This window comes from Dasypus novemcinctus, chromosome 12 (genome assembly GCF_030445035.2).
Source record: "Dasypus novemcinctus isolate mDasNov1 chromosome 12, mDasNov1.1.hap2, whole genome shotgun sequence".
NCBI lineage: Eukaryota > Metazoa > Chordata > Mammalia > Cingulata > Dasypodidae > Dasypus > Dasypus novemcinctus.
The window spans coordinates 46,059,173-46,084,362 of record NC_080684.1 but is presented as its reverse complement, the minus strand read 5'-3'; the positions used below and the strand labels follow the sequence as shown (position 1 = coordinate 46,084,362).

The window sequence follows — 25,190 nt, the reverse complement described above, 5'->3', positions numbered from 1 at the left end:
AATATTCCTTAAACAAGTCTTTTTGAGAAATTTTCAGAATAAGCTTTTTTAAGCTGTCTAAAAGTATGGGGATTAAGGAGGGATCATAATCTATCATGAATCAGAAATAACTCTTCACATATTTTTAAAAGATTCACTTGATAAAAATATTCGGAGAGAAAAAATTAAATCAGGGCTGACAAACTAGGAGTTAAAGCATAAGAGATTAAGCAAACAAGATTTAGAACCAACAAACCTTAAATACCAGACTCCATTCTAATTGCAAATTTTCATCAAAAGACAATCAGCTTGTTAGTAAAGAGTATACAATTATCATTAGTGGATGAGATTTTTAGTACTTTATCCTACACCTACCATTCTTTTTCAAGAACCTATTGTATTTATAACTTAGACTCCCCTGAATTCTACAGGAGTAGTTGAAAAACAGGCCCTAAATTTATTAACATTCGAAAATAAGCAGGAACTTCCAGTCACCCCCCTTTTATATGGTTAGTAAAACGCAAGTCATCCAACATCCCCTCCCTACCCCACCGTTTAACTGGATGGAGATAATGTCTTAGCAATGTTTTTTCTATGTTGTAATCAGAGTAGTAACAAAGTATTTTGCTCTGAGTTTCAGTGATGTCAGCCTGAAGCATTTTACAGTATTTCAAAATACCAGAATATGTAATGTCCCTTTGGTAAAAACAAGACAAGTCAAAAAATAACCTGATGCTCAGCTGACCACAAAAAAGGGGAACCATCTACTATGCTAAATTTGCTTGGGACTCAGGAGAAGTAGTGTTCTTTAGAGATAACTCCCCACCCAACAAACAAATGGTCAAAGGCCATGAACAATGCTCACAAAAAGAGGAAATAAAGAAAAATATTAAATTCAGTGTTAATTAAAGGAATGCAAATTAAACAATAAGGTGCCTTTACTCCATTGAAAATTTCTTCCTATTTTAAAGACTATTTCCAGTGCTAAGTGTACTATGAAACTAATTTAAAATGTTGCCATAAATTAGCAATATGTAAAAAGAACTGTAAAAATAGTCAAACACTCATGCTCAGTAAAATTCCATTCTGTATTTATCCTAAAAAACTGATCCACAATGGAAAAGATTTCATGTTAAAGATGTTCGCTATAGTGTTATTTATAGTAGCAAAAATTAGAAGCATCTACATTTTCCAATATTTGGAGAATAATGATATGCCTGCTCCATAAAAAACAATATAGACATCAAAATGATAGATGAAATCATGTAACAATACCCTGTAATTCTAGGTTTAAATAGCAGAATTCAAATTTTTCAGTACAATATAATTATACATCCATAAAAGAGATAAATGGGAAAAGACTAGAAAACAATTCACCAAAATTATAATAATTATATTAGAGTAGTAAGGTGTGGACCAATTTTCCCCAAACTTTGTGATGTAATTTTATAACACTCTTGTTACTAAAAAAAAAAATTAAAGAACAGACTGCTGCAGCTACCCATAAAACTGAAAGTTTAAAAATCTTATCAGTAAAAATAGCATGCTTATAAGAAATCATTCTTTTAACAAAACAGAGATGGTACCAACTTTTATATTAAAGTCCTGCTCTTACCATGGATATAGACTAGTACCTAAATTCCATGAGGGCAGTTTTCATCTCCATTTTCTTCACCACTGAACCCTGTAATTAGCAGGGCCTAGCACAGAGGTTCTTCACCTTTTTTGTTCCACAGACTTCTTTGCCAGTCAGGTGAAAACCACGGACCCTTTACTAAGTCCACACTATACTGTGCATTATTTAATAAACATATCACACCCACACCAACATATTCCTACAAGAATGTTTCCTCGAATTTCAATTCAAGCTCATGGACCCCTTGTTAAGAACCCTGGTTTAACATTGCAAGTATTCAATAAATACTTGGGAAATGAATTCAGAAAACAACCCTCGTGCCATGTCAGTTGGCCCTACTTTGGAGTTTGTGTTTCTGTATGATGGAGCTGGACTCAGATGTGATCTTTGTCCACAAGCCTCTCCTGTTACTTTTACTGGATCTGCAGTTGGTGCTGGGGCTTAGTGTATGTGTACCCAGGGGACCTGAATCTCTGGACTGACCATGTGAAAGCCAGGCCCTGAGCCTCAACAGACTTGCAACCCCTACACTCTGGTTTATTGGACTTAACCCACTCAGCTAACATGGAGTTGAAGAAGGTCAACCACCACACCAGAGAGCCAAGAGTGCCTACAACTGAAAGCAGGAGAATTGCATCCAGCATCCATGTGGAATCTAAGCCCCGACTCTTGATATAGATGTGGAGTGGACACAACCATTCTAAGGTCCACAGGATGGAGGAATAGAGTATGGATTAGAGTGGACTTACTGATATTCTATTCATGAATTATTGTGATTAGTAATTGAAGAAAATGTGGCATTGGTGTGGAGAAAGTGGCCATGGTGGCTGCTGAGGGTAGGGAGTGGGAGGAAGAGATGTGATGTGGGGGCGTTTTCGGGACTTGGAGTTGTCCTGGGTGGTGCTGCAGGGACAGTTACTGGACATTGTATGTCCTCCCATGGCCCACTGGGTGGACTGTGGGAGAGTGTGGGCTATGGTGTGGACCACTGACCATGAGGTGCAGCGGTGCTCAAAGATGTATTCACCAAGGGCAATGACTGTCTCATGATGATGGAGGAGGTTGTTATGGGGGGAGGAGTGGGGTGAGGGGGATAGGGGGTATATAGGGACCTCATATATTTTTAATGAAACATTAAAAAAATAAAGACCAAAAAAAAAAAACAAACCCTCACTAATCTTAACGCTGACACACTTTGCAAAACCTGAATTAATCTCATGTGATCACTTTGCTGATTACATTCCAATATTCTTAAATCCAAGACCTTCTGGTTTCCAATTCCCAAAACTATCCTTTCTCCTCCTTTAATTACCTCACTTTGCTTAACATCTGGAAAAAGAGCTAAGAGTGCTGCAGTATATAATTAGCAAATTATTCTTAGCTGACTGCATAATGTAGCAGCAGTTAGCAATTACAGTCCACAAAATGCATATAAAGCTCGTTGTATATTTTCTTTTTTGTTTTAGAAGGTACTGGGGATTGAAACCAGGACATAGTAGAAGGGAAGCAGGCGCTTAACCACTTGAGCGACATCTGCTCCCTTGTTTTAATATTCTGTGAAATAATGAGCCCTATTCTTTCTGTAAACTGAAGGCAGAGTTGCAGTTAGAATACCATTAGGACAGTTTTCATCCTTTCAGATCATATATGAAAAAAAAGAGGAAAGTTTCCCACATAAAAGTTTCACAATCCCAAAATGTTTATATGCATGACCCAAAATAGGATGAGAAAAATCTATTCACAACAGTAAAGGGCAAGTTCCCCTTCACAAAAAAAAAATCTCCCTAGCATACCTGGCCGGGGTTCCTACCCCACCAGTACCAATCCCTTACCACACAGAAGATGGAGATCCAAAGTCCTGACAAGGGCTATCAGCTCTGCTTTAGTACAGCCTTATGCAATTGAAATACAATGTGAGCCACAATATAATTTTAAATTTTCCAATAGTGACATTAAAAATAAAAATAAACTTAAATAAATTTAACTCAATATATCCAAAAATTAGCATTTCGATATGTAACCAATATTAAAAAGGATGCTATATTGTAAATATTTTAACTCTTTCCTTCTTTTTTACAAAGGCTTTGAAATACAGAATGTATTCATTTACAGTATATCTCAGTTCAGACTAGCCACATTTCAAGTGCTCAGGAGCCACTTGTGGCTAACGGCTACCATACAGCACAGCTTTAGAATGGTGGTCACTTCTGTCTCAGAACAAACTGTAATTCACATTTTAATAACTTTTTTATGGTCTCTGACATTGTTCCTGGTGTTTACTTGGCCCTCTCCACCAAAAAAAAAGAACAGCAAGTAAACCAAAGCCAGTTAACCAGCCACTTGTAGTCCAAGTCGGAACTAACTAAACTAAGAAACCTGGAAAATTAATCTCTTTCAAAGGAACATGGTTACCTCCAGTGAGTTATTAACTCTGTTTAAAGCATTTTATATCCTTGAAAATGATTATGTTTCTGTTGGAACACAGTCATCTACAATTTTAGGATAGACGTCAGCAGGGAATTACTACTGTTTTACAGGGACACACTTATCAGTCAACATTTCCGTCTTAACAGATGTATAGCTTTACCACACTTTACACAATAGGTATGTTCCTGAAAAACTGTAAACAGTTAAAGGTTTCCTTTAAAAACACTGAAGGAGCAAACTCTTCAAAACAAAATTAAGGATGTTATCACTTTCCATTTGATAAGTTTTTAAAAAATATTATTAATGAGGCTAAGGACTTTGTTTTGTTCACTGCTCTATCCCCATAGCCTAGAACAATGTCTGACATATACTAGGCACTCAACAAATTGTTGACTGAATGAGTCAATGATAGGCTTTCTTAAAATAAGGGGAAAATGTATAACACAAAATGAGTTATACCTAAGTAATAACAGATATTGGGAAGTAGACGTGGCTCAACTGATAAGAACGTCCACCTACCACATGAGGGTCCAGGGTTCAAACCCGGGGCCTCCTGACCCATGTGGTGAGCTGGCCACATGCACTGCTGCCGCGCATAAGGAGTACCCTGCCACGCAGGGGCGCCCCCACGTAGGGGAGCCCCACGCGCAAGGAGTGTGCCCTGCAAGGAGAGCCGCCCTGAGAGAAAAGAGCGCAACACACCCAGGAGTGGCGCCGCACACGCCCACAGCTGATGTAGCAAGATGGCACAACAAAAAAAGAGACACAGTTTCCCAGTGCTGCTTGATAATACAAGCAGACACAGAAGAACACACAGCGAATGGACAGAGAGAGCAGACAGCGAGGGGAAGGGGAGAGAAAGAAATAAAATAAATCTTAAAAAAAAAAATAACATATCACCAATATCATCCATTTTTAAATGCCTGCTAAGTATAAGATATACTGTGAAGGCTTAAGTTCTAGCCTGGAGAAGGGGGAAAAAACATGTACATTTTTATATAAAGGAAAAAGAACAGAACAAGGTACTAGACACCTATCTAAAGTGAACAGGCTTTCATTTGACAAATATTTACTGAGTGCCTACTAAGTGCTGTGCATTTATGTTATGTGCTTCTAAAACATGCTGATCTCTGTCCTCATTACACTAAATAAAATTACATATTATAATTTCTGTTATAGGGAAGCAGACTTGGCCCAACAGATAGGGCGTCCGCCTACCACATGGGAGGCCCACGGATCAAACCCCGGGCCTCCTTGACCCATGTGCAGCTGGCCCATGTGTAGTGCTGATGCGCGCAAGGAGTGCTGTTCCACGCAGAAGTGTCCCCGCGTAGGGGAGCCCCATGCGCAAGGAGTGCAACCCATAAGGAGAGCCACCCAGCGCAAGAGAAAGTGCAGCCTGCCCAGGAATGGTGCTGCACACACGGAGAGCTGACATTGCAAGATGATGTAACAAAAAGAAACACAGATTCCCGTGTTGCTGATAAGGATAGAAGCGGTCACAGAAGAACACACAGCGAGTGCACAGAGAGCAGACAATTGGGGGGGGGGAGAATAAATAAAAAATATTCAAAAAAAATTTTCTGTTATAAAGTTATGAAGGCAAAGAGCAGAGGGTTTCAGACAGGCTGCCTACTCTACATTGGAGATTCTGGAAGACTGAGCTCTGAGAAGGTGACATGTTAAATCATGTGAAGGAGCATAGAGAGAAGCAATTCCAGGTGAAGGTTCTGAGATGGAGAATAATTTGGATCCTAAAAGGAGCCAAGACAAAGCTAATATGACTACAGTCCTCCTCACACACTGCTATTTAAAAGGTGGTTGCATCAGTGGGTGAACAATTAGCTGGGCCTTGTAACATACGTAATGCTTGGAAGAATGAAAACTTCCTACTAGGTAATTAATGTATATAGCTCTTCAATGAGACAAGGACACAAAAAGGGTGATTTAGTCATGATATGTTTCATGTAAGAGCAGCTCCTTGGCATGGCTTGCTTCTACCATATATGCTATTCTGTCTTTTCAGGATGCCTTGGCAAGAGGAACCTGCTAACTAATGGCCTTGGGCCAATTTAGGACTGAACCCAATATGCAAACTCAAACTGCTGGCCTTTATCAAAAGACAACTACTTATACTGGGGAGGAAGGTGGAATCAAAAGCTGATGCTCAGGGCTAAAAGTTGGTACTCAGGCTACACTTGAAAGCATTTGTTCAGCCTCAATTGTTGTTTTTTTTCTCCCAGAAAAAGAATGTTTACATTTTGACATTCACTAACGGCCAAAGGAAGTCTAAAAAGAATAACCACATTATTGGATATTTTTAGCTTTTCTTTTCATAAATGTTTTGTGTCATGTCACTGCTTTCCAAATAATTCCAAAATTTGCAAGTTAGCCAGAAGGAATGGGGTAAAGAGTGTATTGTTCATATACGAGGGTATAAAAGATTGGCAACTAATTTTTTTTTTAAAGATTTATTTACTCACACCCCGCTCCCACCCCCCGCCGTTGTTTTGTGCTCACTGCCTGTTTTCTGTGTCCATTCACTGTGTGTTCTTTTGTGTCTGTCTGTCTTCACTTTAGACGACACTGGGAACCAATATTGGGAACTTCCAGAGTGGGAGAGAGATGCTCAATCTCTTGTGCCACTGCAGCTCCCTGATCTGATCAGCTCTTATTGCTTCTACTCTTTGTCTCTTTTTGTCACGTCATCCTGCTGCGCCAGCTCTGCTGACGGCCAGCACTCTGCACAGGCCAGCTTGCCTTTATGAGGAGGCCCCAGGAATCGAACCCTGGGCCTCCTATATGGTAGGTGGGAGCCCAATTGCTTGAGCCACATCTACTTCCTTAGTTTTCTTTTGAACTTCAGTTAAAGGAAGACAACTTTGTGGGTTCTAAGCACACACACACAATTCCAATGGATTATTCCTGTGTAAGAACAGAATATATCAAATGTGGAGATGAGATATGCGCGGAACAGGCAAAATGACTGGTGGGAATGTTTATGTCCAATAAAATCCAATAAATCCAATTAATTGGGAAGTGGATTTGGCTCAACGGATAGAGCGTCCGCCTACCACATGAGAGGTCCTGGGTTCAAACCCAGGGCCTCCTGACCCATGTGGTGAGCTGGCCCATGTGCAGTGCTGATGCGCACAAGGAGATCCATGCACACAGGGGTGTCCCCCACATAGGGGAGCCCCACGTGCAAGGAGTGCACCCTGTAAGGACAGCCGCCCTGCACGAGAAAAATGCAGCCTGCCAAGGAGTGGCACCACACACACCAAGAGCTGATGCAGAAAGATGATGCAACAAAGAGACAGATTCCCAGTGCCACTGACAAGAATACAAGTAGGGAAACGGACTTGGTTCAATGGATAGAGCATCTGCCTACCACATGGGAGGTCCGCGGTTCAAACCCAGGACCTCCTTGACCTGTGTGGAGCTGGCCCACGTGCAGCGCTGATGCTTGCAAGAAGTGCCCTACCACGCAGAGGTGTCCCCGCATAGGGGAGCCCCATGAGCAAGAAGTGTGCCCCGTAAGGAGAGCTGCCCAGCGCAGAAGAAAGTCCAGCCTGCCCAGGGTTGGCGCTGCACACACGGAGAGATGACGCAGCATGATGCAGCAAAAAGAGACACAGATTTCCATGCCGCTGACAAGAACAGAAGTGGACACAAAAGAACACAGTGAATGGAGACAGAGAACAGACAACTGGGGGTGGGGGAATTTTTTTTTAAAAAAAGGAATACAAGTGGACACAGAAGAACACACAGCGAATGGTCAAAGAGAGCAGACAATGGGGGGGAGGGGAGAAAAATAAATTTTAAAAATTAAAAAAAAGTAAGACTTTGGATGAACCATACACATTATTATTATATATTAATAGAATTGATTTGTTTCAAAAAAAGTAAGGGGGGGAAACGGACTTGGCCCAGTGGTTAGGGCGTCCGTCTACCACATGGGAGGTCCGCGGTTCAAACCCCGGGCCTCCTTGACCCGTGTGGAGCTGGCCCATGCGCAGTGCTGATGCGCACAAGGAGTGCCGTGCCACGCAGGGGTGTCCCCCGCGTAGGGGAGCCCAAGGCACAAGGAGTGCACCCATAAGGAGCGCCGCCCAGCACGAAGGAGGGAGCAGCCTGCCCAGGAATGGCGCCACCCACACTTCCCGTGCAGCTGATGACAACAGAAGCGGACAAAGAAACAAGACGCAGCAAATAGACACAGAGAACAGACAAACGGGGGGGGGGGGGGGGGGGAGGATTAAATAAATACATAAATCTTTAAAAAAAAAAAAAAGTAAGGGGGAGTGGATGTGGCTCAAGCAGTTGAGCGCCTGCTTCCCACAAAGGTCCTGGGCTCGGTTCCCCCTGCCTCCTAAAAACAAACAAAAAAACAACAACAAGCAAAACAAATGGAAAAAAAAAATCAGGGGAGCTGATGTGGCTCAGTGGTGGAGCACCAGCTTTCCATATACGAGGTCCTCGGTTCAATCTCCAGCCCCTGTACCACACACATACAAAAAAGTAAGAGCTAAAATAATTTTGATGTTTTAAACTGCTGTTTTTCTGTTGCCTTCAATGATCTACCTCCAGAACTTCCAATGGAAACATTGAATAAAATAGTGAACTCACTACTATAAATAAGATACAGAACCACAAAGACCCACAAAAATATTTAAACTACAAGCTAACGCAAACGATAAAATTTGAGGCCTGTTATGTGAAGTGTCACAGGTTTGCTTAATTTAAAAATTCTTCAGAACAACTTTTTTAAAAGTGTGTATAGTTCAGAAAACAATTTCAAGTTTTTCAAAGACTTTTCAACTATCATACTCCAAAGCAAACAAGGGTTATTTCCTTATTTCTGTTAATTACCAGAGACTCGGCTAAGACTTGGCTAAGAGGCCAGATGCACTCAGAGAGATTATAAAAACGATTCCAAGGTCATTCTACTCTTTGGAAGTCTGACGATGTATCCTATATTTATATTAGCTTGATTTTGTTGGAAAACCAGAAGGTAAATTATGAATTACAGAATTGTCTAAAACAACAACTAGGTGGATCCTTTAAAACCTAGTAAATCCACAAGAGTCCACTACAAATTATGACAACTGTAATGAAAACAGATGCAGGATATGGGGCCAAACTTTAAGAAACTCCTAAATTATAAATGCCCATATTTGCAAAGGGAAAATGGAACTTTTAAAGTATTTTTACAGCAAGAAGCAACCAGAAGATGAGTAGAACTTGAGTCAAATTTTGAGTCCCCGCCCTTGCACTGAGTCTGAGCCTTTAGGACAGTTTCCTCACCTGTCACTGGGTTAATTATCCAAAGGGTTCTTGGGAGAATTATAAAATAAGGTACATCTGAAAACCGTAAAGAGCCACTATCAAACCAGGAAAGCATTCATTCATTCAACCAGTGTTCAGTGGGCTAATATTATGTGTCAGGTATTCGTCCAGGCCTGGAGATACAGCACAAACAAGGCATTCTAACTGCCGCAAAAAAACCATGTGCTCATTCATTCACTTTGCATCCTTTACAAAGCAGAGTTTTAATTTTTTCATCTTTTTTTAAGAAAATAGAATGCCAAAATAAAATTTAAAAGGCAATGGTAACATTTTCTTATGTCTGTATATAAGGTTTTTGTTATTGTTGGAGACAAAAAGAAGTTGGAATGCATTACTTTGCCTGCCAAAAGAAAGAAATTTGTCTCCCCCACACCCACTCTTTCTCCCTATCCTGCATTTACCGTTTCTCTTGATATTTTCAAGAGTTCTAAAAAACATTTTCCTAGCTTTTCCAAAACCAGGCGGAATGGCACCAAAAAAAAATAAAAATCAATCACTATTATTTATTATGAATAATACTGTTTATGATAACATCTCTCTCTACACCTCTCAAAAGATACATGTTACTACTACACTGTTTAACCCAAGTGCTTATCTTATTTCTATAATCACCAGCATAATAAAATAAAAATAGCCTTACCTAATCTTAGGTGAAAGAAATGTTCCACATTAAGAGTGTGTTGCTTTATATTTATGGTAAGTTTTACTTCTTTGGCCCATCTAAGATTGAGAGTTCAGAACACTTTCTCCACCTGGCAAATAAGTCCTATAACTCAGCCCCTTGCATGTGTTCTAATAATGGGGAAAATAAACAGGCTTCAGAATACATGCACTTATCTTTTTAAGCAAGGAACTAGATCAAACTGCCCTGAATTTCAGCACAATACTCCAAAATACTTATTAATGATTTTAATTAGAACAGACTAGTTCTAATTGCTAAATGAACAATATTATATGAGTATAAAGATGCTAAATGAATACTACATAAATGAACGAGTATAACAGAAACACTGTGTGTGTATACATATATACATATAAAACCTAAGGGGGAAAATGGATGTTTTTACTTTTTAAAACACAAAAAGATTCATGAGAATGAATGGAATTGCATGAGCAATTCCAACCTGTGTACTCTGGCCCTTCTGAAGTAGCATCTTACATCAGGAGAATCCAAGAACCAGCAAGTTTTCTGTTAATTACCAGCCACCTCTGGAATAGAGTTCCAACTACTACAACCATCTGTTACAACTGCACATCAAATGGTAACAGCAACATAAGGGGAAGGAAAAAAACACGGAGCTGAGAAAGGAAAGAAATGGGAGGGAGGAAAGAATGGGCCGAGAAAAAGAGAAAAGTGAAGTTTGAAAAGAGCACGAGGAAATGCAGTTTTTCCATAACGACTGGGGCGGGGGTGAAGCGGGGATGGGGACGGTTCATGCTACCAAACTTCACAGCAAGCTCACATTATGAGAACACTCAAAATTAGTGACCACTCAAAGTAACTATTAGATTATGCGGCCTTAAGCCCCAGAAACAATAAAGACGGAAAAACTACTGCACAAGGACTTCACTCTGGATTAACTGTGGTTACTGAATAAGGGCACTTGACTTCACTTTTGCCCTTCACCGCCCCCTCTCCCCCTCCTGGTGTGGAAGTCAAGAGGTTGGAAAGACTTGAACTTTCGAATCTTAAAAAGAAATCTGATCTCAGAAAGTGGTCAAATGAACTTAAGACCTGCGAAGGAAACTGACAGATTACACTACCCCAGCCACCCACCCATCTCATTTATCCGGGTTCCTGAAGATTTTTTTTTTTTTCAGTTCTAGTTTCTAGGACTACGTCTGTTAAGAAATGTTGGTGCGCGCCTGTTGTTTTTTAAAAACAAATTTGTTCCAGTTCAGCTTTCTCTAATCAGATGTGAGCATGGCTGGGTTGGCAGAGTTCCCTGGTGCGGCTCCCAGGGCCAGGAGGGCGGGGGTTCAGGGACTTGGAAGTCCAGTCCAAGTGCCCCATTTTGGGAAGACCTCCCTTAAAAACACTAACGGCCGGCGAAACTGGCCCAAGTTCCGTCCCATCTTTTCCCAAGTCCTGCTTCCCACGGCATGCTCCCTCCAAAAAAGGAAGAAACCGCCCTAAATCTTAGCTCTCGAGCGCTAATATTTACCTAGCGCCGGAACTTGTTTGCTAAACATTCGAGACATCTATGAACTTGACTTTACAAGAAACGCACAACTCTGACTCCTGCAACCAACTGTTGTCAGGCCCGGGCTTCTCTCAGCTCGCCCAGATGAGTCCTGCCCGGGGAGGCAGGGGCGGCCGGGCCACCGCAGCCGCGCCCGGCTCCGAGACGTCCCCCTCCCACGCCCCTCGGGACCACTGAACGGACCAGAAGTAGAGTCCGGAGGGCCGACCCGACTCTTTATCCACGGGGGGCCCTGGGGAAACGCTAGGGCCGCCTCCTTGCTCTCGGAACTGCTCCCCGCGGACGGCTCGACACACTGGCCCCTGGCGGAGCCGCAGAGGCCACCGGGCGCGGAAGGCAGAAGCAGGAGCCTCCCCGCCCTTCCTCCTCCTTCCCCGCCCAGGGCGTCCCACGCGCGCGCCCTTAGGCCCACATCGACCAGCTTAAGGCACGTCCCCGGGATCCAGAAAGACAAAAGCCCTTTCTCGGGGGCCTCCTCCTTCCCGACGAGCCTCCCCGGCTTGCCCCCACGGAGACACGTGGAGTCGGGGGGACGCCGGGCGGCTGAACCCCCGCGAGCAACGCGATGCGAGCTGCGCCCGCCGCGCACGCCACTCACTTGCTGGCCCGCGCGCGGCTTGCCCTGGGGTGCTCTCCTGAAGAAGGAGGTTCTGGCGGTGAAGTAGAAGTCCTCGGAGTCCTCCTCCAGGCTGCTGTAACCGCTGCTCATGCTGCTGGTGCCGTCGCGCGCGGGCGGCCTCCCCCGGGCGCAGGCGGCCAGGCAGGGGGGCGCCGCGCCCTCCCGCCCCGCGAAGTTCCCCGCGCTCGGCCCCGAGACGCCGGCGGCACTCCCCCCGCAGCTGCGGCTCTGCCCGGCTGCACCCTTCCACCCGCCAGCCCACCGCCCGCTCCAGGCGCGGCTCGGGCCCTCGGGGGCCCCGCGGCCCCGCCTCCCGGGCCCGCCCCCCGGGCCCCGCCTCGCCGCCCGCCCGCGGGGGCGCGTCTACCGGGCTCGGCCCCTCCCCGCGCGGCCGCAGGTGGGGGCGGCAGGACCCGCCCCTGCCGGGCGCTGCCTGTTGCGAGCAGTTTTTGTGGCACCCGGAAAGCCCGATTCGAGGGCTGCGGTTGGAGGGTCTGTGCTGCGGGTCGCTTTCCCAACTCCCCGGAAACTGCCTCATCCTCTGCGGTTACTGCGCCCGCCCCCCGCTCGGCTGGTTCAGGTTTGGGGGGAGGACCTGAGCAGAGCTGAGAACTTGCCCCTGTCCCTGCCCTGCTCCTCCGCTCCCTGGGCCCTCCAGGTGGCGGCGGAGTTGCCTGGCCCCGGGACCCGCGCGCGAACCCGGGCAGCCCGACCTTCCTGGAGGTTAAGTTCTCGGGGGGTGGGCGAGGAGCTAGCCACAGGGTTGAGTTTATTCGAATGAAAACGTGCTCTCTGGTAACTCAGTGGAGCTTCGAATTCTCCCTCTCCGCCTTCTCTCTAGCGAGGGGCCAGTCCCCGTGTGGTTAGGATGTTAGAGCCACCTGGGGCGAGGCGGGGTGGGCGTGGGGGGAATGAACTAGTTATTTAGTTAGGGGACGTTTTGAACAATCGTATGCTTTTTTAAATGTTTCCTTCCAGAATCAGCCTTATACAGTCAACTGGAAGATAGGATTTTAAGTAGAGAAGTCAATGAATTACATTCACCCAACGTTCTTGTGAAGTTCTACTAGTCAGCGGATCATCTTTTAAAATGCACAGTCACCCTCCAAGCTACCCACCCAGGGGACAAGTCATTTACACTTCGGTACACATTGAATTGATTTAAACAGTACTGAGGCAGGCTGGAACAGGGACTGACGGGTAAGGGGTGCTGGAGGGAGGTGCTAGGGCAATGGGGAGGAAACAGTGCTGGGTGAAACTCCTCTCCGTACGTGGTGACCCAGCTTTGCCGTTGCCTGAAGCGGAAAGTCCAGCCAGCAAGGAGGAGTCACCCGCCCAAGGCCAAATACCTGAAGGCAATAGATAATGAGAGGCCCATTCGACCCCTCCAAATCCCACTCAGGCCCGCGCACACTCAGAACCAATGAAAATGCGTGTCCAATCTTTTTGCATACGCAGAAACAATAAGAATGCTGTAACTCACAAGTCCTCATTTACAGGGAGGAAGGGGGAGGCCCGCATTAAAAAAGGCAGCAGTTCCCGCCCCCACCTCGGTCTCCCCCTCGAGCAGCTCTTACCCCTGTCCTCTTTCGCCTTACAATACACTCTTCACTCGTTTGCTTAAAATATGAACGACCTTACGTTCTTTAATGTGACAGGGCCAAGAACCTGGAAACCCACGACCCTCAACGATGCTAATGTCCTAGTACAGATCTGAAGGTTGTTAGTTGCTTCAGACTAAGCAAACTTCAGGAGTGGTTTCCTTCGGAGAAGAGATGGTTTAGGAAATAGAAAAACTTCACCCATTAGAGCTAAACTTTCAGGCATCATTTTCCTTAATCTTCTAAACAACTCTGTTGTCACTATTTTCTGTCCACTTGACACCTGGGGCTGCTGAGGCTCAGAGAGGAAAGTAGCCTTAGATGGCAGGATTAGAACCACTCTGCTCTGCTTTCCGCTGATCTTAACGTCTTCAAGGTAATACCCTTCCAGGCGCTGAGGCTGTTGGGTAGTTAGCCTTGCTCATCTGTGGGAGGCAGGGGTGGGGCGAATGGTAGCAAGGAGAGAAGTGGGATTGTGCAAGAGTCCTTTATCCCCAGGTAAAAAGACTTTCAGGCCCCCTCGACTTTCTTTCATGCCCACTCCCCACAACCAGTTTCCAAAGTAGTATCCATCAACAACCCCTTAAGGCAACTCTTATAGAACAGCCTTTTTTTTCCCCCAGATCTACAGGAGATTGCACCCAGGACCACATACGTGGGAAGCAGGTGCTCAACCACTGAGCGACAGCCGCTCCCCAAGAACAACCCATTTTAAAAGTCCCACAGCACTAAACCACACAGGTGCAGAGTGGTTAGAAACCAGGAATTAGGTGCAGGGTGGTTAGAAACCAGGAATTCTAACTCCACATCAGTTTGCCCAGTCTCAGCTAATTGCTGTGTGTGCCATGCACATAATCTCATGCAAATGAATAGGACAACTTGCTAACTTTATGAAGGACTTTTCTTCATAAAGTTTTTTATGGCCCCATTTTTTCATTATTTCATTGAAGCAATCCTTATTAAATACTCCAGTTTAAGAATAATATGCCAGTTGAATTTAAATAACTTGTTTTATTGTGATGAAAAGGAGGAAATATCCCACCCAGAACAAATTATTTTCAACAGTTTTTGAATAGTACGAGGAAAAGTATTAAAAGGAAAAATACACTAAAGTACATTATGATTCACCAAATCATAAAAATTTTATTTTCATGGTATTATCTTTGGGCTCCTAAGGACTGAATTAATTCTTATATTTGTCAGCATACCATGAGAATCACAATTATAATAAAAAGGCATTATTGAGTAATGAATAGAAACTCAACTTTTTAAACAAAAGGCAAAACATAAATAAATAAAAGAAGGAATGAAGGAAGAACTGGCATTCTGTTTCCGAAAAGCAGCATAATAATAATTTTTCTATATTTTCTGATAGCATTCTTAATAAAAACATTTTGAACTTAAAATTTGATATATAAAATTAGTCTTTGTCTCTAAAAATCCAAAATGTCCCATTAAGCAACTAGACATTTTTAACACTTAAAATTCAGGGAAGGGGGTGGAATAAATAAATGAAATGTATGCAACCAAGTTCAGTTTTGAAAGGACTTACTGTCAAACACAGAATGGAATTTGCAAATGGACTCTATTACCATACAAATTCCACTGATGCAAGACCCTAATGATTTATGTTTATAGCACAGTAGAAATACTTACTTCCATTTCTATGTTAAATGAGGAATATATTTGATATTTAACAAATATATGCAAATATTATAGACACATAAATGTTTTGCAATTGTGTTCTAATTATCATATACTTGAAATCATTTCCCTTAAATTAATGTAAAAAGTAGGGCTTTAATAACACTAACTCTTCTTTCTCAACAGATAATCTACCATTCAAAAAATAATTCTATAAATAATTTTATCAATCAAAAAGTTTAAATCATTATCAGTTCTTTAAGTACTAATATCCTGTCAACAAATAATAGAAACCCAAGCACAATAAATGTAGAAAGAAAATTTAGGCACAGCTCACACATTGTCTAAGTACACTTAGAAGTAAATTTTTTCTTTTTTAAATCTGTCCAAATATATATAATTCGACATCAAAAAGGAAAAGACTTCTAGATTTTACTGTGGAAAACTTTAAATATTTTTCTAGTCACACACAAATGCAGTTATATACATGCATATACATACACACATATATAATGTTAAAAGACCAAGTTAAAATTGGGTAAAATATTTGCTACATAAGTGACATAGGGCTAATATCCTTAAAATATAAAGAGCTCATGCAAATCAATTAAAAAAAAAGTAGAATACAGAAAAATAAATAATGGGCATGGCAAACAATTCATGAAAGATTAAATATAAAAGATCGACAAATACATTAAAATATTCACTCAATCGACAAATATTTATTGAGCACATACTGTATGCCAGACACTGATCTCAAAACAAAGGATACATCACTGGACAAAACAGACAATCCTTGTTCTTATGGAGCTTATATTTTAGTGAAGGGTGGAAGAAGATGGGCAAAAAGGAGATTATATAGTATGTTAGAAGATAATAAGTACTCTTTTGGAGATTGAATCATGTCTCCCAAAAAGGCATGTTCAGGGAAGCGAACTTGGCCCAATGGCCGCCTACCACATGGGAGGTCCGTGGTTCAAACCCTGGGCCTCTTTGACCCGTGCTGGCCCACTCGCGGTGCTGATGCGCGCAAGGAGTGCCCTGCCACGCAGGGATGTCCCCACATAGGGAAGCCCCACGCACAAGGAGTGCACCCCATAAGGAGAGATGCCGAGCAGGAAAGAAAGTGCAGCCTGCCCGAGAATGGCACCGCACACATGGAGAGCTGACACAACAAGATGACACAACAAAAAGAAACACAGATTCCCGTGCTGCTGAAGGGGAGAGAAATAAATAAATAATAAATCTTTTTTTAAAAAAAGGCATGTTCAAGACACATCCCCTAGTCAGTGGGTGTGAACCCATTTCTATATAGGTCCTTTGAAGCAGTAATTAGTAAAGGTGTGCCCAAACTGAATGACGGTGGGCTTTAATCCACGATGGCCGAAGATCTTATAAGCAAAGGAAATGGACACGGAGAGAGAAGTTACAGGGAGTAGCCAGAAGCTGAAGTCAATGGAATCTGAAAGAGAAAGAAGACACCACCATGTGCATTACCATGTGATGGAAAAGCCAGGGAACCCCAGACATTGCTGGACAGCCAGAAGAAACCAACCCATGGAGGAAACAAACCTTCTGGCCCCTGAAACTAAGAGTTAGTGAATTCTTGTAATTAAACCAACCCATTGTATGTTATCTGTTTTAGCCACCAGAAAACTAAAACACAGTCTCACATAAATCATGTAAAAAAGATCAAGAATGTTTTATGTAAACTCTCAAAGAGAAGGTCACGTTTCAGCAAAGACTTGTTAGAGGTGGGGTCGCCAGCCATGCAAGTATCTGTGGGGAAAGCATTCAAGCAGTGGGATAGCAAGTGCAAAGACCCTGAGGCAGGAATGTGTTTGGCATATTATAAGAGCAAAAAAGTCAGTGTGTCTGAAGTGGATGACTAGACAGAAGAGTGGTATGAACTGCAATCAGGAAGGTAGCAGGGATGGAGAAGTTACCATTTTTATAAGACCTTGAAAGCACTGTAAGTTTTGGTTTTGGTATTTACTGAGGTGGGAAACCACCGGAGCATTTTGAGCAGAGGAGTGACAGGATTTGACTTACTTTTTAAAGGACCCCTTTGGCAGCTGGATGGAAAATACTCTGTTAAAATTTGAATAAGCAAGTAAAAATGAGGTACATTTTCACTTATGAAATTGGCAAATATGTTTTAGAACAAGTCATGAGTCAGCATGCGTAATACAAATACATTTGTGAAGATATAATCCTAAGTAGTAGTCTTCCCTTACTATGTGCTCAGAACTGAGATAATTTACCAGAGAGATTTATAATAAAGGTCATGTTATGTTAACTGATAGCTGAATAATATGGGAAAAGCATGGCCTTGGAAGTCAGGCAAACATGAGTTTGCTTTTGTTGGTTTTTTTTTTTAGGTACAGGGTTTTATGGGAAACTGGTGCTTAACCACTGAGCCACATCAACTCCCCTGAGGTGTCATTTTTGTTTGTTGGCTTGTTGTTTTGTTTTTCTTTTTAAGGCAGCACCAGGCACCGAACCCAGGACCTCCCAGGTGGGAAGCAGGTGCTCAACTGCTTGAGCCACATCCTCATCCCAAACATACGTTTGAATGACAATTTCACTTATTCTTGTGTGGCCTTTAATAAATTAATTAGCTTCTTTCTGCCTCAGGTTCATCATTGGTTTACTGTAGAGATTAAAAGAGAGAATCCATGTAAAGCCCTTGGCACAGAATATAGCAAAGCAAATATTAGTCTTTCTTGCCCCAAATATTAGAACTTATTGCATACCTCAACAACTATTACCCTCTTCTTCCTTGTTAAACAAACAAGAAATTGAGTTCAGGCATCCTCTCCTGAGGAATAGAGATCCAATCCCCAGCTAAAGGGTAGATTCTGAAGTTCAGACTCAGTAGAGATGGCCCGATTGTCAGGGATTGCTTTAGGCACAGGGAGGTGTCACAATCCTGGCCAGTGAGATATGAGGGGAAGGCTGCTGGGTAGCTTTTGGGGGAATTTCCTTGCCTTGTCACAGAAAGAGAACTCTCTTCTTCTACTGGACCTTGTCATGTCTCAATATGACATCTGTAAAATCAGTAGTGACTTTACGGGCAAAACTGACATGCTGAAAAGGGCAAAACAGAAAATGATGGAAAGAACCTGTCTGGGTCCTTGAACTTCGAAGCTGGCCTAAGTAGGGCTTCCTGTTAGGAGATAATATACATATTTCTTTATTATTTAAGCCAGTTGAGGCAATGTTCTGCTGCTTGATGCCCATATCATCCTATTCCCATCTCTTATTGCTTTTTCCTGTTTAAAATATGCTTCTCATCATATTTCTGCCACGTTCTGTTCTCCTATGTCTGCACTGGGTCAAATCAGTAGACATCTAGATAAAACAAGAATAAGAATTTTTAAACGATTACTAAATTTTTCCCCTGAAAATAATAATTTAGAAATTTAGAAAGACCATTCTCTAACATAAAAAGAAGAAAAAAAATCATCACAAAGGCTGATCTCTTAATTGGCTTTTTTTTTTAGGAGGTACTGGGGGTTGAACCCAGGACCTCGTACACGGAAAGCATGCACTCAACCATGGAGCTACATCCACTCCCCTAAAAGGAAAAAAAAAAAAAAGATGTGCTAAAATTTCTCTTAAAAATTCTATGGCACTCAAACTCAAAGTTGATAAAAGTTAGTTCCTTCCAGGGATGCAGTCTCTTCTGCTTGGTCATTGATTATCACCATAGTTACATCCATTTTGTTCATTAGAACAATAGAAATAAATGATATAATTAATGAAAGGCAGTGCATTTGGTGGTTAAGTAAGTGGGCTCAGAAATCAGACTGCCCATGTTCAAATCCCACCTAAAATGGTATGACCCAGAGCAAATTACCCAACCTACCTAAACCTCAGTTAAGTTTCATGTCTGGCAAATGGGTAATAATAATAGTACTTATCTGGTAGGGTCTTACAGGAATTAAACAAAACAAGACATTTAAAGCACTGTGTCTGCCACATGGTAAAAGCTCAATTAATGTTAGCAAATATGATTACATATAAGGTGACTATTTCCATATTTCAGCACATTCCCCGGACCAAAGGCAATGCTACCCCGATTTGTAGGACAAGGGGAGTAGAAAAACAAATGTTTCTTCCCATCACAGAATTGCTGATCTCACAAACCCAGGACCTACTGAAATATGTGGAAACTTCCATGCAAAGGGCACTCCTTGGTGTGAGTATTCCAAAATAAACTCCATATTGGGAGGCTATGTCCAAGTAGGCATCTCAGCCTTTGCCTTTCTCCATTTCTGTGATAAGAACAAACCAAGGGAAGGCATGTATCTGATGAAAACATCCTTAATCATAATATACTCAATCGTGTTCCTTTCTCTCCCAGACCCTCAAACACTTTACACTGATGTTAACTCTCACCAAGTGACAATTACTTGTCTCCTTTAAACGATAAAGAAACAAAAGAGACAGATGGCAGGGCTACTCCCCAAATTTGAGAAAATAAAGGAAAGAAGAAAAATGGGAGCAATCTCTAACTGTAGCCATGACATTTGATTTGAAAACGAACAAGGCTAAAGTAAATATGGCAAAAACAATTAATGTATTCTTTATCTGAGTACTGGAAGCAGTGGTTTTTTTTATAGTATTGTCTGTCTTTTTGTATACTTGGAGTATTTCTTATTTTTATGATAAGAAATTGTAAAGAGTAGATAATAATTGAAATCTTTTAAACTATTATATTAACATTACAAGAAACTTCTTGCATAGATTATGGCATGAAAGTAGGGAGACTCAGCTTCTAAACTCCTTAACACTTAAGCCGTGTTAGTAAAGCAGACTATCTCACAATTTTGGGAAGGAGAGTTTATTTTTATTTTTATATATTTTTTAAGTTGTGTGTTAGTCAGCCAGAGGGGTGCTGATGCAAAGTACCAGAAATCTGTTGACTTTTGTAATGGGTATTTATTTGGGTAGAAGCTTACAATTACAAGGCCCTAAGAGTCCAACTCAAGTTACCATAAGAGGTACTTCCTCATCAAAGTCTGTTGCCACATGTTGGAGTAAGATGGTTGCTGATCTCTACCAGAGTTCTGCCTTCCTCTTCCTCTTATGGCTCCGTGGACTCAGCTTCTTCCCATCTCAGGTGTAGGCTGGAGGGCTTGTTTCTTTCCGGGCCTTCTCAGCTGCTCAGGGCTCTGGTCTCTTCAGCTATCAGGCAAATAGCTCAGGTCTCTCTGGAGTCCCAAGTTCAAAGTTCTCTCCTCTGCCATGTCTGTGGAGCTCTCTCTATTCCTATGTCTCTTGTTCCGTGTGAATGTCTGTTTATATGGCCCGCCAAGGGGGCAGGGACTCAACTCTGAGTTGCCCTAATGACATGGTCAAATCAAAGCCCTAATCTTGATTTAATCAAGTAAGCATAAAACCTTTGAATTTAATACAATCAAAGGATATCATGCCAAGAGAAACAGAACAGTTATAAGCATAATCAATATCTCTCTTTGGAATTCATAAATAATATCAAACTGCTGTAAGGAGGTACCAGAGATTGAACCCAGGACCTCGTACATGGCAAGCAGGCACTCTACTGCTTGAGCTACACCAGCTCCTGAAGGATTATTTTTAAATGGCAATAATTGGGTAGCGGATGTGACTCAAGTGATTGGGCTCCCATCTGCTATATAGGAGGTCCAGGGTTTGATTCCCAGGGCTTCCTAGTGAAGGCAAGCTGGCCCACACAGTGAGCTGGCCCAAGTGGAGAGCTGGCCAACATGGAGTGCTGGCCCATACAGAGTGCTGACCCATGCAGCGTGCTGGCACACACAGGAGTGCTTGCCTGTGCAGGAGTGCTGGCCCACTTGGAGAGCTGGTGCAAGAGATGACACAACAAAAAGAGACACAGAGGAGAGACACAGCAGACCAGGGAACTGAGGTGGTGCAAGTGATTGAGCACCCCTCTCCCACTTCACAAGGTCCCAGGATCAGTTCCCAGTGTCGCCTAAAGAGAAGACAAGCAGACACAGAAGAACACACAGCAAATGGACACAGAGAGCAGACAGCAAGTGTGAAACAATGAGGGGCAGAATAAATAAGTAAAAATAAATATTAAAAAAGGCAATAATTACTAGAATTATAAACAAATAACAAACTAATAATATGTAATAATAATTATTATTAATAGAATAACTACTAGTTTCAATAAAACCTGGATGGATAAAAATCTAATGTAATCTTGGTTTGGGCATTTTGGGAGGTTGTGAATGGTACAAAAAGAAAATTATGAAGATGGGAACAAAAGGATTTAGTACTTCTATGTCTAAAATTTATTTTCCCATGGAAATCTAAATAAAAAAAGAGCCAAGATATTCCAGAGCAAAAATCAATTTAAGATTGACAAACTTAATATAGTGACAGTAGAATAAAAACTTCTGTTTCAGGTACAGTTTCATAAAATAAAAAATCCAAACACAGAAAACCACTGGGGTCTAAATTACTCATTGATAAATTCTATTTATCATTACCTATATATGTCACAGTTCTTAATTAAATTCAATTTTTAATCACTCATGATTTAAACTGAGATTAAAAAACAAAAAAGTATGCATACATGGTGGATGAAAACAACAGGAGCTCAAAGGAGGGGGGGCGGGGATTACATTTGAATTATTTTGGCAAAGAGACAGTACTCCCAAAGGAGATTTGAAATTAAAACTTTATTAGGTAGGTTGCTCTTCAAATATTTGGGAATTTTACTGAGTAAACACACTTTGCCCTCATTAAAGTACTAGTTTATTCATGTCCAATGCAAGAAATTCTGCAGAAAAAGATCAAACTGAAGCAGTCGGTATTGTGCATTTTTATTTCTAAGATAATACTCCTGAAGGAGACCTCTCAGATGAGAAAAACAATTAAGTCAATGACCATTTATTGTGACTTTACTCGGCCAGGCACTATTCTGGGTGCTTGGCATTAATTAATTAATTAATTTAATTAAATCCTTACCACTGTCCTCTTTTTCTCCCAATGAGAGAGGGAAGCATAGAGTAGACAGTAATTTTCCTAAGGGCACGCAGTTACCCCTTCCAAGTTCACCCTCTTCAATCACTATTTTATACTGCTGCTTGGATTCAAGGACCTAAGGTAAAAGTAGTCTGATTGCCTCAGAGAAAATAAATAACATAAGGCTTCTGCCAGCCAGGAATGATTTGAGTAAATTGATTTGAAATGCTTTGTAAGAGAATATATTTGCATGAAGTATTCACTGTTACAACTTTTTAAATGAGAGATTATTTTTATTCAATTGACCAGGACATTGAACTCTCCAATATTTATTTTAATCCATCGCTCCAAGTAATTTAAGTCCCTCTTCACTCTCAGTCTTCTGCGACGGGCTTTTAGCTCTCTACCCTTTATTTTGAATACAGGTAGGAAAAACCTGAAGGGAGTAGTCACCATCCTTCTAGGCCTTTTGCGTTCGTGTGATATCTTGAAGGGGCTTCTAAAAACAGAGCGGTGGCTGGGACACTGAGGCAGCCTCCAAAGCGAGGACCCATGGGCTGGTGACAGCCGGGGGCAAGTGCAGACAGGCTCACTTTGTAACCCAGGAAGAATACAAGAACATTTTCTTCAATCTCTGCCCAAGATAGAACTAATATCAAGGGCCTGAGTGTGAGGGAGGAACAGAGAAATATAGAATGTTCCATGATTAAATATGGAAAATTTATCACAAACACAGGACAAAGACGTGATAACTATTTTTCTTTTTTGTTTTTTCGGTACCGGGGCAGGAATTGAGAACCACACCTCTTATGTGGGAAGCCGGCACTCAACCATGGAGCCACTTGGGAGCCCTGAGTTGGTTTTTCGTTTGTTTGCTTGATGTTTGCTTTTGTTTTTAGGAGGCACTGGAGACCAACTGGGACCTCCCCTGTGGGAAGCAGGCTCTCAACTGCTTGAGCCACTTCTTCCCATGACTGTTTTTCAACACCTGGTACCTGTACACAGAACTTGTGATAACTGATTATGAAACCTGTCCTAAGAGGACAGCTTTAGATAAAAAGAAATGCTTTTTTTGTTCAGGAGAGGCAGTCCAAGAAGATATAGATCCCTCTTAATAAATACAAGTAGAGACATAATGGCGGCTTCAGAATTTCTAAGGAAGAGGACTTAAGGGCAGTTTTAATTGAGCTGCATAAATCGTGCATATCAAAGAGAAATTGCTGCTGGAGATAGATTTCCAGAGGGGAATGAAAGCTCCCAGCTTGCCCTTGATGTCATTCCTGTATCAAGCAATAACAACAGCCATTCTTTCATTAAATACTATTTGAGAGAAGCGGTTGTGGCTCAACTGATAGAGTATCCATCCGCCTACCACATGGGAGGTTCAGGGTTTGATCCCCAGGGCCTCTTGACCCTTGTGATGAGCTGGCCCGAGCACAAGGAGTGCCCTGCCACTCAGGGGTGTCCCCTGCGTAGGGGAGCCCCTTGTGCAAGGAGCGCATCTCGCAAGGAGAGCCTCCCCACACGAAAAAAGTGCAGCCTGCCCAGGAGTGGCACCACACACATGGAGAGCTGACACAGCAAGATGATGCAACAACGAAAAAAAGACACAGTTTCCAGGTCCTGCATGACAAGAATGGAAGCAGACACAGAAGAACACACAGCGAATTGAAACAAAGAGCAGACAATGGGTTGGGGGGAAGGGGAGAAAAATAAATAAATCTTTAAAAAAAAAAGTACTGATTGAGTTCTTACTATGTGCCTAGCACCACAGAAAAACTGCAAGAAATATAGAAGTCTGAGATATGTTCCCTGACCTCCAAGAGCTTATAATATAGTTGGTGAGGTAAACATACCCCATGGAAAAGTTACACAATAATGAAGAAAGATTGTGATTAGGCAATCAATAAATAAATGAAGAACGTATCCAAATATAAACCAAAAACCAAAAGAATGTGTTAAGATTTGTCAGGGAAGCCCTCAAAGGGGTGGGATTCAGGCTAAATCTTAAAGAAGACAGGTAGGTGGGGAAGGGAGAGGGAATAGGAAGTTCAGAGAGGAGAAGGAAGGTCACAAGGTCATGAGCAGTAAAAAGCAAAACGAAATGCAAGCACAGCCTGTTTGCAGGCCTAGTCAAACACTTAGAGTTGAGAAGAAAAGTTGACCAGGGGATGAGAGCCAAGGTCTTAAAAGAGAAACTAAGACCTTATCAGCCTGATATTTAGGAATGAGCAGAGTCAGGTTATGACAGGAAGAAAGGAATCTTGCCAGGAGATGAGGAAGAGGGTGGAGGGTGGAGGGTGACTGAGGGGTGGGGAGTGGGGGCTGTGTTGTAACACCAAACTAGAGAGGTGCAAACAAGTTCTGGCCATTGCTTGTGAAATTTCCTGTGGTACAGTTCAGAGGATGCGTGCTTTTCAGGCCTGGGGAAACAGAACACCAAATCCTTGAGCTTTATTTTTGTAAAGATTTTATTTATTTCTACACACACCCACACACCCGTTGGTTTTGTATTCACTGCCTGCTTTCTGTGTCCATTCACTGTGTGTTCTTCTTCTGTGCCTGCTTGACTTCTCTTTGAGAGCACCTGGAACGATCCCGGGACCTCCAGGAGTGGGAGAGAGGCACTCAATCTCTTGCGCCACCTGAGCGGTAATCACTGATGCTGTCGTCATAAACAATGAAACTAATGAATGAAGTGATGAATGTACAGCTATGTGATTATACCGAATACCAACAATTGTACACTT

The 25,190-nt window shown here is 42.2% G+C and overlaps 1 protein-coding gene across 2 annotated transcripts in view; it reads right to left on the bottom strand.

Annotated features, from left to right (window-relative positions):
• The window catches only part of RASSF3 (Ras association domain family member 3), a 98,815-nt gene extending 86,307 nt beyond the window's left edge, over positions 1-12,508 (bottom strand). The window contains exon 1 of one of the 2 annotated variants that reach the window (XM_071218926.1): positions 12,194-12,508. In XM_071218926.1, coding sequence (XP_071075027.1) covers positions 12,194-12,304 — 111 coding nt within the window. In that variant the 5' untranslated portion in view covers positions 12,305-12,508. The remainder of the gene's footprint in view (positions 1-12,193) is intronic. The other variant, XM_058308369.2, reaches the window with a different exon arrangement.
• Positions 12,509-25,190: the final 12,682 nt, after the last annotated feature.